Source organism: Procambarus clarkii, chromosome 9 (assembly GCF_040958095.1).
Source record: "Procambarus clarkii isolate CNS0578487 chromosome 9, FALCON_Pclarkii_2.0, whole genome shotgun sequence".
NCBI lineage: Eukaryota > Metazoa > Arthropoda > Malacostraca > Decapoda > Cambaridae > Procambarus > Procambarus clarkii.
This window is the reverse complement of record NC_091158.1, coordinates 20,571,024-20,585,199: the sequence shown is the minus strand read 5'-3', so window position 1 is coordinate 20,585,199 and position 14,176 is coordinate 20,571,024. Positions and strand designations below refer to the sequence as shown.

General features: G+C 37.6%; 1 protein-coding gene across 5 annotated transcripts in view; it reads right to left on the bottom strand.

Moving 5' to 3' along the window:
* Positions 1-5,529: 5,529 nt before the first annotated feature.
* Fas1 (fasciclin 1) overlaps positions 5,530-14,176 on the bottom strand; it is a 104,196-nt gene continuing 95,549 nt past the window's right edge. For 3 of the 5 annotated variants that reach the window (XM_045755064.2, XM_069321269.1, XM_069321270.1), the window contains exons 13-14: positions 11,716-11,769; positions 5,530-7,680 (exon numbers count right to left, since the gene is read on the bottom strand). In XM_045755064.2, coding sequence (XP_045611020.1) covers positions 7,472-7,680; positions 11,716-11,769 — 263 coding nt within the window. In that variant the 3' untranslated portion in view covers positions 5,530-7,471. The remainder of the gene's footprint in view (positions 7,681-11,715; positions 11,770-14,176) is intronic. The other 2 variants (XM_045755068.2, XM_069321271.1) reach the window with 1 other exon arrangement.

The window sequence follows — 14,176 nt, the reverse complement described above, 5'->3', positions numbered from 1 at the left end:
TTTACAATTTATATCTTGCTTAGAAAGTACAGTACAGTATATCCTAAAGCAGACCTTTTAGACAATGCAGAAAGAAAATTTTTCCATAACTTCATAATCAAAGGCATTGTGCACGATTACAGATAGACTGATTGGTATAACCCATTGTGCTGATCAGATCATGGGGAACTACCTAAATTACAAAATACTCGTCAGTATCTCTGTAATCACTCAATACTGTATTTAGAAATAAATATTTGCTAAAATTCTTAAGATCATTGGAGGTCAATATTGTTAAAATTTGAGAAATACCTAGTCAGAGGCTGGGCTATAGGATGTTGATTCTTGGAATCATTGACACGTATACAACAGGTGTGCCAAGTGATGAGTAAGAATAAATAATGATCATTACAACATGAATGAGTTCCTTAAGAATGAGCAAGTATTGTGCCCTTTACACTCTTCACCTACACCAAGAAACAGTTCCTTGCCCTGTAATATATAAATAGACACTTGTGCCCAATTAAAATGATTGAATATAAAATTGTAACACTGATGATTCATGTAAATAGTGCTGAAGACACACAAAACATATTTTCTCTACTCAGACACTCTCATGAGTTGACTGCAACACTCCTATGTAAGTCTAGTCATACATTCAACATCAAACAGTACAAAACTGATGCCCCGAACGCAATTATAAAAAATACGAGCTAATTTTTTTTAAATTTGAGTTAAAACTAACGTAGATATATGACCGAACCTAACCAACCCTACCTAACCTAACCTAACCTAACCTAACCTATCTTGACCTAACCTAAACTAACACAATTTAGTCAATCATTTATGTTCTTAATATAATATAATAATAATAATTCAAATAAACTAATTGGAAAAAATTTATTGACAATAAAGAAAATCACTCGGCCTATTAGGCAAATTAGGCCTTGCATAGTAGGCCGAGTAAAATACCTTGTAAAGACTGTAATAGGTTCTATGTTGGGCAAACATCTAAAGATTTGAAATGTAGAATTTCGCAACATAAATACTCTGTAAGACACAGCCAATTGTCTAATGCTTTGTTTGTTCATTTGCCAGAAAATTCTCACCAAATTGATTGGAAGATGGCTTCTTCAATAAAGAATTGTAAATTCACTTTCAATAGGAACATAATTGAATCTGCTTTACTTCAGGTTACAAAATCATGTAAAATAAATATACAGTATATATATATATATATATATATATATATATATATATATATATATATATATATATATATATATATATGTCGTACCTAGTAGCCAGAACGCACTTCTCAGCCTACTATGCAAGGCCCGATTTGCCTAATAAGCCAAGTTTTTATGAATTTATATGTTTTCTCTAATTTTTTTCTTATGAAATGAAAAAGCTACCCATTTCATTATGTATGAGGTAAAAAAATTTTTATTGGAGTTAAAATTAACGTAGATATATGACCGAACCTAACCAACCCTACCTAACCTAACCTAACCTATCTTTATAGGTTAGGTTCGGTTAGGTAGCAGTAAAAGGTAGGTTAGGTTAGGTTAGGTAGGTTAGGTAGTCGAAAAACAATTAATTCATGAAAACTTGGCTTATTAGGCAAATCAGGCCTTGCATAGTAGGCTGAGAAGTGCGTTCTGGCTACTAGGTACGACATATATATATATTATATATATATATATATATATATATATATATGTCGTACCTAGTAGCCAGAACGCACTTTTTGGCCTACTATGCAAGCCCCAATTTGCCTAATAAGCCAAGTTTTCCTGAATTAATATATTTCCTCTAACTTTTTTCTTATGAAATGATAAAGCTACCCATTTCATTATGTATGAGGTCAAAGTTTTTTTATTGGAGTTAAAATTAACGTAGATATATGACCGATCCTAACCAACCCTACCTAACCTAACCTAACCTATCTTTATAGGTTAGGTTAGGTTAGGTAGCCGAAAAAGTTAGGTTAGGTTAGGTTAGGTAGGTTAGGTAGTCGAAAAACAATTAATTCATGAAAACTTGGCTTATTAGGCAAATCGGGCCTTGCATAGTAGGCTGAGAAGTGCGTTCTGGCTACTAGGTACGACATATATATATATATATATATATGTCGTACCTAGTAGCCAGAACGCACTTCTGAGCCTACTATGCATGGCCCGATTTGCCTAATAAGCCAAGTTTTCCTGAATTAATATATTTTCTCTAATTTTTTTCTTATGTAATGATAAAGCTACCCATTTCATTATGTATGAGGTCAATTTTTTTTTATTGGAGTTAAAATTAACGTAGATATATGACCAAACCTAACCAGCCCTACCTAACCTAACCTAACCTATCTTTATAGGTTAGGTTAGGTTAGGTGGCCGAAAACGTTAGGTTAGGTTAGGTTATGTAGGTTAGGTAGTCGAAAAAACATTAATTCATAAAAACTAGGCTTATTAGGCAAATCGGGCCTTGCATAGTAGGCTGAGAAGTGCGTTCTGGCTACTAGGTACGACATATATATATATATATATATATATATATATCACTAGGCATCACTAGGCGTCAGACCCAAATAATAAGTAAAAATGAACTTTGGATATATATATATATATATATATATATATATATATATATATATATATATATATATATATATATATATATATATATATATATATATATATATATATATATATGTCGTACCTAGTAGCCAGAACGCACTTCTCAGCCTACTATGCAAGGCCCAATTTGCCTAATAAGCCAAGTTTTCATGAATTATTTGTTTTTCGACTACCTAACCTACCTAACCTGACCTAACCTAACTTTTTCTGCTACCTAACCGAACCTAACCTATAAAGATAGGTTAGGTTAGGTTAGGTAGGGTTGGTTAGGTTCGGTCATATATCTACGTTAATTTTAACTCTAATAAAAAAAATTGACCTCATACATAATGAAATGGGTAGCTTTATCATTTCATAAGAAAAAAATTAGAGAAAATATATTAATTCAGGAAAACTTGGCGTATTAGGCAAATCGGGCCTTGCATAGTAGGCTGAGAAGTGCGTTCTGGCTATTAGGTACGACATATATATATATATATATATATATATATATATATATATATATATATATATATATATATATATATATATATATATATATATATATATATATATATATATATATATGTCGTACCTAGTAGCCAGAACTCACTTCTCAGCCTACTATGCAAGGCCCGATTTGCCTAATAAGCCAAGTTTTCATGAATTAATGTTTTTTCGTCTACCTAACCTACCTAACCTAACCTAACCTAGCTTTTTTTGGCTACCTAACCTAACCTTACCTATATATATAGGTTAGGTTAGGTTAGGTAGGGTTGGTTAGGTTCGGTCATATATCTACGTTAATTTTAACTCCAATAAAAAAAAATTGACCTCATACATAGTGAAACGGGTAGCTTTATCATTTCATAAGAAAAAAATTATAGTAAATATATTAATTCAGGAAAACTTGGCTTATTAGGCAAATCGGGCCTTGAATAGTAGGCTGAGAAGTGAGTTCTGGCTACTAGGTACGACATATATATATATATATATATATATATATATATATATATATATATATATATATATATATATATATATATATATATATATATATATATATATATATATCCAAAGTTCATTTTTACTTATTATTTGGGTCTGACGCCTAGTGATGCATTTCGTAAGGTCTCACCTCACATTCTCAAAGACAAATTCTTCTGTGTAGCACCTGATTATATCCTCTAATGGTGAGGTGGTAGGTGACATGGAGGAATGACATACATGGGGAATTAATGGAGAATTAATGGGGTATTAATGGGGTAGTAAATTAAGAGTGTGACATGTTGGCAGTATATGTTCTGGATGCTTCCGTTCCTGTTGACGGGTCATTTGGTCCAGCTTCTGCATTGGTCCGGGGTCTTGAAGTGACTAGAATGTACCTGTGTATTAGCTGGCTATTGATTGCTGGTCTAGATTTCTTGATATGCAGTGCTTCACTGATGTCTAATCTTCTATTATCATTGTATCTATCAATTATTTAGGTGTTGTTCATCAAAATATCCCTGGTGATCATCTCATTGTGTTTGGCAATTGTATGTTCCTTGATGGAGCCCTGTTGTTTGTGCACTGTTAAACACCTAGAGAGAGAGAGAGACGTTGTTGTCTTGTCTATATACTGAGTTCGCTGGGGCTGACAATCCCCAAGTGGGCACGTGAAGGCGTAAGCAACATTGGTCTCTTTCAAGGCGTTTTTCTTCGTATCGCAATTTTCTTGGTATTTTCTTGGTATGCTTATGAAGAATTTTCCCGTACCAAGAAAAACTTCAGTAATTTCAAAGCATTATATAACAAAGAGTGTTGGGAAGACGAGACACCATGAGCGTAGCTCTCATCCAGTAACTACACTTAGGTAATTACACACACACACACACACACAACTGACGGCTGAGTGGACAGCACTCGGGATTCGTAGTCCTTGGGTCCCAGGATTTACTCCTGGCGATGGCAGAAACAAATGGGCAGAGTTTCTTTCACCTTGATGCACCTGTTCACCAAGTAGTAAATAGGTACCTGGGAGTTAGACAGCTGCTACGGGCTGCTTCCTGGGTGTGTGTGTGAAAAAATCTGTTGATTGATTGACAGTAGAGAGGCAGACCCAAAGAGCCAGAGCTCAACCCCCTGCAATCATAACTAGGTGAGTACACACCACGCACACGCACACGCACACACACACACACACACACACACACACACACACACACACACACACACACACACACACACACACACACACACGCGCACACACGCACTACAAAGCTCTTAAGAAAAGACCCAAAGTAACATTACTGTACTTATAACTTTCTTCGCATGGTTGCTAAAATAAGAGAGACAGCTATTTGAATGTGTATCTTCTGCAAACCAGTGAAGCTCAGTAAGGTGTTACTCCTTATTATTACGCTGTCTAGTAAGGGTCCTTTCCAGTCTCCAGTCTCTCCTCGTAACTCTTTTTTTTCAGTTCTGGAAGCCATTTTGTAGTATGCCATTGCACCTTTTCCAGTTTATTTATGTGCTTCTTGAGACTTGGGCACCATACAACTGCTGTATATTCCACTTTTGGTCTCACAAAAGTCATGGACAGTTTCTTTAGTGTTTCACCATCCATATAATTAAAAGCAAGTCTGAAGTTGGAAAGCGACGCATAATCTCCTCTCACAATGTTCTTTATGTGTTCCTCTGGCGATAGCTTACAATCCAAAACCACCCCTAGGTCTTGTTCTGCATTAGTTCTTTGTGTGTATGTGTGTGTGCGTGTGTTTGTCAAGAAATTATCAATTCCGAAGATGTATAATACTGTATTTTTAACAGCTGACAATCTTCTGTTCTAACAAATGCTATTATGTATTAACTACAGAGTATTTAGGTAGAAAGACTGGTAACATTTTCAATACAAAAAATAAATCATTTGAATAATAAAGTGGATGGAAATAGCTACGCGTACAATACTTTAATTTTATTCTCACTAAACTTTACTACTTACAATGTAGGAATATTATGTACATTTTAAAAGTAACTTAAATGAGTATGTAATGCTTAAATACTTGGCTCACATGCCAATATGAAGATCATGTGACTGTGACTAGATCACCAAAAATAGGCCTCCGATAATTTTCTTTGCATTTGATGAAAACTACATTCAACTGTAACAATATTATGAACATAAACAATATAATCATGCTAAAAAAAATTGAGGCTTTTAAGCATTGATGCATTGCTATGAAGATCAATCTAACACAAGGTAAAACTATTTCAAGAGTTGGGTAAACATGTATGCTGTGCATCAAGGCCAAAAAGAACACTCTTGATGTTGAAACAATTACAAGTTTCCACTTTAAGGCAAACAGGCAGGGAGTGGAATGAATGCTCTTCGGAGTGAGATGAACACTTGTACTAAGTAATTTCCAGGTTTCACAGAAAACACTTGAGTAATATTTTCTTTTTGTCATTAGACTTTGGGATATACTTAATTTTGGTCAATAAATTCTATAAAATATATAAAAGTCATTCATATTCACTTAGTTTAGTAGCATAATAAATAAAGTTATATTTTTCATATGGTTAAGATTTGTATGCTATAGCTTTTGCTTCCTTGCACTTTATTAACAGCTTACAGCCCTATCAAGCTGTAACTTTGGCTTTCATACATATATATACATGTATTTGACTGACGTACGTTTATACATACACTTGTTACATCTTTGGTGTAGAATGTACCACTGGCTATATCAAATTTACTTTTTAAATACAAATAAAATAAATCTAGTTTTTGCATGTTTGTACATTTAACACATTTTAAGATGTAGTTAATGAAGGAATTTTTGTAAATGTCAATACAGTATGTCAAGAGCCAGCATATGATTCTACTTTTATTTGATTATTGCATTAAAATGTACTTTCTCAAGCTTTGATTTTAAGTTTTATTGCTCTAAAATCTTGATAAATAAATTGCTTATACCATTCTCGAAATGTACACAAGCTTAATATACATGGCAGTTTTATGCATCAAATATATTTTAATTATTCATGACCATGTTTGTCATTGTTCTAAGAAGGACCGAGTTATTTTTGCAATCTGTATTTACTGTTGTACATAAATTTTTTGATAATTTTGTTATCCTACTTAGTTGTTGAAAATAAATAATGATAAAAGGAAACATTATATCTTAAGTATTATTGCTGCATTTTAAGATGTGCAAGTATACAGCCCTAAGCAATGGCTGTTTTATTTGTTTAATCTTGCATCATTAAGATTGAGTTCAGATAAATGCAAACCTTATATTTTTAATGATTCTGTAAAAAAGTGAGACTACTGTACTACAATAACAATATAATATGCATTATGCCCTTAAATTGCCAATCTGCTAATTGTGTATTGTCATATAACCAGAGTAATATTGATAGCAAAATGATTTAGGAAATGATTTCATAATTTGTCCTACATCATAGATCATATAACTACAGTTAATGTAATTTCTTAACTTTACAAAATTTAGATACAGTATTCAAAGATAATAAATATTTAGCCCTAATGATATGTTGCACCACACAATAGCTACAATGATTGACAATTTTACAGCTTCTGACTTTTAATGTAAAGCTTTAATAACTTTACACTAATTGATCTATAAGACACTGAGAACCCAGTTTATTTTTGTAACTGTTTTACTATTAATAATGATCATGGTGAAGAGTAGCTAAGAGTATTATAAGATATACATGAGAACATAACTCCCTGGAACAGGCAGCATGCTACTGAAAATTTTCTGCAAATAAAATATAATTTTAACCACAGTATTATACAACATACATTTTCAGTGATTTTTTGACTTCTCAAAGTACAATATACAGTTTTAAATACAATATTACTTTTATGTTTTCTTTTAATGGTGAAGAACACGAGCAAAGGCAACTGTGAAAAAAGTAGCAATGAGTGTAGCCAGTCCAGTAACCATTGGCACTGTAGAGCCAGACACAGTAACATCACGATTCATCATCAGAACACTATCAATGACATGAACCACTCCATTTACACATTCAACATCTGGGCGGATCACTCGAGCCTTGATACCATTCCACTCAACGTAATATTCTGTAATACAAAAAAAAAGCAATGAATGTAATGAAATGCCAATTTTTGGGTGAGCTCTGGTGGCTCCCTGAAGCTAGTATTACTGATACTGTACCACTACTAGGTCACATCAGCTGCGGATTTCTATCGATCTCCTGGGGGCCTTGCTACGCCTCCTAGGGCCAAGTTGAGGAATATCCTAGATCACTGCAACTTAGAAAACCTAACACACAGGATGAGCTCTGACTGATAAGGCCTCTCCCATGCACTCTGCACCAGGCCTAGATTCTTGGAATTTTATATTCATCAAAAATTGGAAAAAGCACTTAAACAAGCCCTAAACATCTTTGGAGATGAAGCCTAGATACTGGTATTATCTCTGAAATAATTAAAATAGCAGAAATTGTGCCATTGCACAAAGAAGGTAGTAGAGCTGATGCCAAAAATTATAGACCAATAGCTCTAACATCACACATCACAAAAATTTTTGAAAGTGATAAGAAATAAGATCACAAAACACATGAAATCACAATGTCTACATAACCCTGGGCAACTTGGGTTCAGAACATGGCAATCCTGTCTCTCTCAGTTACTAGACCACGATGACATGGCCTTGGATGCTATGGAAGACAAACAAAATGCTTATGTAATATACACAGTTTTGCAAAATCTTTCGACAAATGTGACCATGGTGTTTTACACACAAAATGAGTGCAAAAGGAATTACTGGCAAAGTATGGAGATGGATCTTGAACTTCCTAATATACAAAACCCAGAGCATAATAGTCAGCAAAGTAAATTCTGAATCATCCACCATGAAAAGCTCAGTCCCCCACGGTACCATACTTACTCTGGTATTTTTTCTTCCTCATATCTCATGTAATTCAAGGATACAATTTGTGGTACTGTATGATCCTTTGCAGATGACATTAGAATTTTCATGAGAGTAGACAATATAGAGCGGCGGTCACCAACCTTTTGGAGCTCACAGATCACTAAATTCATAATTTTAAATTCTGCAGACTACTAATATGAATTTTGCGGTCCACCAAACAAGAAATGATGCCATTAAATGTAACAGTTAAAGAAAACACACAGTTATATACAATGCACAAATAAAATTGTCTCACGAGTAATTGGGGGTCCACAGACCACTGATTGGTGACTGTTGATATAGAGGACACAGCAAACCTTCAATCTAATGTTAATCAAGTCTTTCAATGGGCCACGGAAAATAACATGATGTTTAATGATGATAAGTCCCAATTACTATGCTATGGAAAAATGAAAGCATCAAAGCAGAAACCACATAAAATGCAGTTAAACCACACTACTGAAAGAAAAAATAACTTAAAAGATTTAGGAGTAATCATGTCGGAAGACCCTACTTCAAAGAACACAACAAAGTTGCTGTCAAAAATCCAAGAAAAATGACAGGTTGGATAACAAGAACCTTCCAAACAAAAGATGCCATACTAATGATAATACTTTTTAAGAAAGTAGTGCTCTCTAGAGCGAAAGATTGTTGCACACTAATAGCCCCATTCAAAGCTGGAGAAATTGCTGATCTGGAGAACATGCAAAGATCCTTTACTGCTGAATCCTTTTGAAAAAACATTAAATTATTGGGACTTCCTAAAAATGTTAATTCTGTATTCCCTAGAGTGCAGGGAGGAGAGATACACAATAATTTACACTTAGAAAATATTAGGAGGACTGGTTCCAAATATGACTACATAAATAAGACCACATGAGACCAAAAGACATGGCAGGATTGTGCAAAATAGCCCCCTAAAGAGCAGAGGTGCAATAGGCATAATGAGAGAGAACTTGATCAACATCAAAGACCCAAGATTTTTTAACACCCCCCTACACATACGGGAAATAACCGGCTGACCTCTCGCAGTGTTCGAAAAAGAATTGACAAGCACCTTCAAAGGATACCTGATCAACCAGGCTGTGACTCATACATCAAGCTGCAAGCAGCCACATCAAACAGCCTGGCTGATTAGACCAGCAACCAGGAGGCCTGATCAGAGACTGGGCCATGGGGACATTGAACCCTGGAATCCTCAACAGGTAGTCCTTCCAGTTTGGCTTCATCACCTTGATTCTTCCAGGCTGAAGATGTTTTCCAGCAGGGTGGTCCTTCTGACTCCTTGGTGGCCAACTCAGCCATGGTTTCCAGCTTTTTGGCCTCAGTAACTGAACCCATGCTTTTATCAACACACTCACACCAAATCAAGACTTATTTTATGATTAAGTCTTATTGAAAGACCTCAATAAGACTTATTATATACTGTGTAATTTACAAGGAAAAATATTAAATAGGTGCACGGGAACTATATTGCCAGCAAAAGTAAATTCAGGTAAAATATAAAATCACTGATCAGTGAACATACTATGTTATTAAAATCTCTTATAGTACAGAATTCAGACTTAACTTTAGATGAACTACATTTAAATAATATTCATGAATACTTACCACTGTCTGGATGTTTGAAGGAAAAAGAAAAAAAATTATTAAATCTTCAGTTAAGAAAACTCTAATTTATACACATCTATTAGTATATAGTGTACTGTATTGTAATAGGGAATAACATTTAAGTACCAAATACTATATCCACATATTTTTAATTCAATAATGTTTTTAATAAATCTTAGAGTAAGCAATTTTCTGAGTCCTGGTAAGCCACTGTGTGTAATTCTTAACATATAAGAAAAAAAAAGAGTAAACAAAAATCAGACATACATAAATTCATACACAATACCCACTTGATTTAAGGACCTCTGAGTTACCATTCTGCCAGTTCTAACGACCGAATTTTAGATCTGTAACTGATGCCTTATTTACCTAGACTGTCAAATCCAGATTGTGGTATTGAGTTTCCCGAGTCTGGTGCTCGTTAAACTGGAAGCCACTAATGGGTTTGTTGTGACAACCTTGTGACAACCTAGGCCAGCAGTTACATTTTCCCTTCACAGATTTCACTGTCTCTGTTATGTAGCATCGAGTCAGAGCCAGTCACAGTCACAACCAGTCAGAGGCAGTCAGTTAGGCATTCAGTCACAAGTCACAAACAGTCAGTCATAACCAATCAAGGGCAGTCAGGCATTCACAGTTGATGTAGCAACCAGTCACAATTTGTAAACAACATGAGTCTGATGTCAGGCACTCGGACAGTCTGCCTCCGAGGCCACAAACTGGTACGAAGGTAGATGAGAATCAAAACTGCACCATGTTAATCCTAACCTAACCATCAAGACATGGGCTGAGGGGTGGGGGAAAATATGTCACCTACAATTTTTTTTTCCCCCCGTGCTCAGGGAACACAAATTAACATTTTTAGAAGATGAAATAATTTTTAAGAATTTGTTTTTTTTCTTGCTCACAGGGGTGTAAATCTCCTCAGGACCCCTTAGCAGCTTAAGGGTTAAGTTAATAATTAATTATAGGATAGATAAAGGATAGGGGAAAAAGGCTACCTTTCAAAGGATTCTATTAGTTTGTGAATGTGTATTAGATCATATGTGGTTCTGCTGAGTATATTAGGACAAAGAAAAGAATCCCAAATAAAAGATTCAATATCACCTATTTCTTTACTGTTTCTATACAGCGCTTCAACAGACTACTGAATCCAAATCAGCTCAGCTGTCTGGAATACTTGTATAATGTTCAGTTAATGGTTATGAATAAGCAATGTGGAGATTAAGCAATATAAATTAGCATACTATTTGCACTGTACAAAACATTTATTACAATTATGTAGTAAGCAACTTGTGAAAGTGCAGTGCCAAAAAATACAGCCAATCATTATACTCAAATTATCAATACAGGTGATTATAAAATTGATCACAATGTGTGCAGAGGCATCATACCATATCTGTTAATAACTGCTGCAAACACAGCAAGAACTGTCTTTTAGCACAATGCAATACTGTAGTAGGAACAATATAATTTTTGCAGGAAAACATGACAAGCTATGAAGGACAGGCATACCAATGTATAAATCACACAAGACCAAGCATCATAACTAAAACAAAATCATGACACACCTGAGCTATCCTCCAAATCCATTTCTGTGTCTGTTTCATTAGAACTAGACGATTCTGTTGAGGAATTTGTTTTTGGCTGAATCAATTGAGACAATTTGAAAAACACAGTAACTTATTGAAATAATAAGTAAATAATAAGAAATACTGTAGGAAATAATCACATCCTGTGATTCAGGATATGATTCAGTTTTTTAAGTACTTTCGTATATTAGTACATCTTCAGAAGGAGTGATTTTACAGGTCAAGTATTGGACATATATAGGCAGGAGAGAGTGGTCGAGTGAGGTGAGGTACAATGACAAATGAATGGGAATAAAAAAATCACGTGTTTATTTTTTGTGATTTACACACATATATATATATACAGTATATATAAATATACTGTGCACATATATATATATATATATATATATATATATATATATATATATATATATATATATATATATATATATATATATATATATATATATATATATATATATATATATATACAGAGCACCACTTGGTTTCCGAACTTTAGTTATCCGAAACTTCCAGTTTCCCGATTGGGGTTGGGGAGTCATGCTACCCGAACAAAGTTCGGGTAGGAAGGGGTCCGCCAAGCGTCACGCCGGCTTGTGGTGGTGGGTGGGCGATGGTCCAGTTTGCCCACTGTGACTTCACAGATTCACGGCCTATTATTCCTATTATTTTGAATTGCCATAAGGCTGGAATGTTCATTCTGTGCTTTTGTTTTACATATCTGCACAATCAAGAAACATCTGTGCACCATGTTGGCTCCAAATGCACGCATTGCATCAGTGATGGCTGACTGGTGGGTGGATGGACGATGGAGCTTAGGTGGGAGGCAGTATGAATGAGGGGGGGGGGGAGAATCAGTGAGAGAGGGGGGGAGAGAGATGCTAGGAGGGAGGGGGAGGTAGGGAGAGATGTTAGGAGGTAGGGAGAGATGTTAGGAGGTAGGGAGAGATGCTAAGAGGGAGGGGGAGGTAGGGAGAGATGCTAGGAGGTAGGCAGGAAGGGATGGAAGTAGTGAGAATTAGGGAGGGAAAGGCAGGCTGGCAGGCACAGGCAGGCAGGCACAGGCAGGCAGGCAGGCAGGCACAGGCAGGCAGGCAGGCAGGCTAGCTTGCAGGCAGGCAGGCTAGCTTGCAGTCAGGGAGTGAGTGGTAGTCACGCGGTTGAACCGCGTGACCTTGAGAGATGGGATGTAGGGGGGGCGGGTGGTTTGTTGGTGGTGGGGGTGAGACCGGCTCATTCCCGAAGATAAGCCTAACACACACTACCCGTTAGCATGATGGCAGGGAGGGAGGCAGGCTGGCTGGAAAGGAAGCAGGCTGCCAGGCTGGGAAGGAGGCAGGCTGGCAGGCTGGGAAGGAGGCAGGCTGGGAAGGAGGCAGGCAGGCAGGCAGGCTGGGAAGGAGGCAGGCTGGGAAGGAGGCAGGCTGGGAAGGAGGCAGGCTGGGAAGGAGGCAGGCAGGCTGGGAAGGAGGCAGGCAGGCAGGCTGGGAAGGAGGCAGGCTGGCAGGCTGGGAAGGAGGCAGGCAGGCTGGGAAGGAGGCAGGCAGGCAGGCTGGGAAGGAGGCAGGCTGGCAGGCTGGGAAGGAGGCAGGCTGGCAGGCTGGGAAGGAGGCAGGCAGGCAGGCTGGGAAGGAGGCAGGCTGGCAGGCTGGGAAGGAGGCAGGCTGGGAAGGAGGCAGGCTGGCAGGCTGGGAAGGAGGCAGGCTGGGAAGGAGGCAGGCTGGGAAGGAGGCAGGCTGGGAAGGAGGCAGGCTGGGAAGGAAGCAGGCTGGCAGGCTGGGAAGGAGGCAGGCAGGCAGGCTGGGAAGGAAGCAGGCTGGCAGGCTGGGAAGGAGGCAGGCTGGAAAGGAGGCAGGCTGGGAAGGAGGCAGGCTGGCAGGCTGGGAAGGAGGCAGGCTGGGAAGGAGGCAGGCTGGGAAGGAGGAAGGCTGGGAAGGAAGCAGGCTGGCAGGCTGGGAAGGAGGCAGGCTGGGAAGGAGGCAGGCTGGGAAGGAGGCAGGCTGGGAAGGAGGCAGGCTGGGAAGGAGGCAGGCTGGGAAGGAGGCAGGCTGGGAAGGAGGCAGGCTGGGAAGGAAGCAGGCAGGCAGGAAGCGATATATGGGTGTTGAAGTGAACCGTGAACCACGTGACCTTTGAGAGTGTGTGTGTGTGTGTATGGGTTTGGGGTGGGGGAGGTGTGTCGGTGGTGGGGGAGGGACCGGCTGACTCCGTAAGCCTAACCACACTCCACAGACCTGTGACTCAGATTTGTTTCTTAAATGTACAGTACATCATCGTATATTTTAGGCAGGATGTGCCTGCAGGCTGGCAGGAAACATCCAGAGGATGTTTGCCAGACGTCTTAATAATCAGTTAGGAACAATTAAGGACTTTTATAAAGCGGATCAGGACTTCACTTATTGATGAGTACAAACAAAACACGGTCGCATTTACGCCA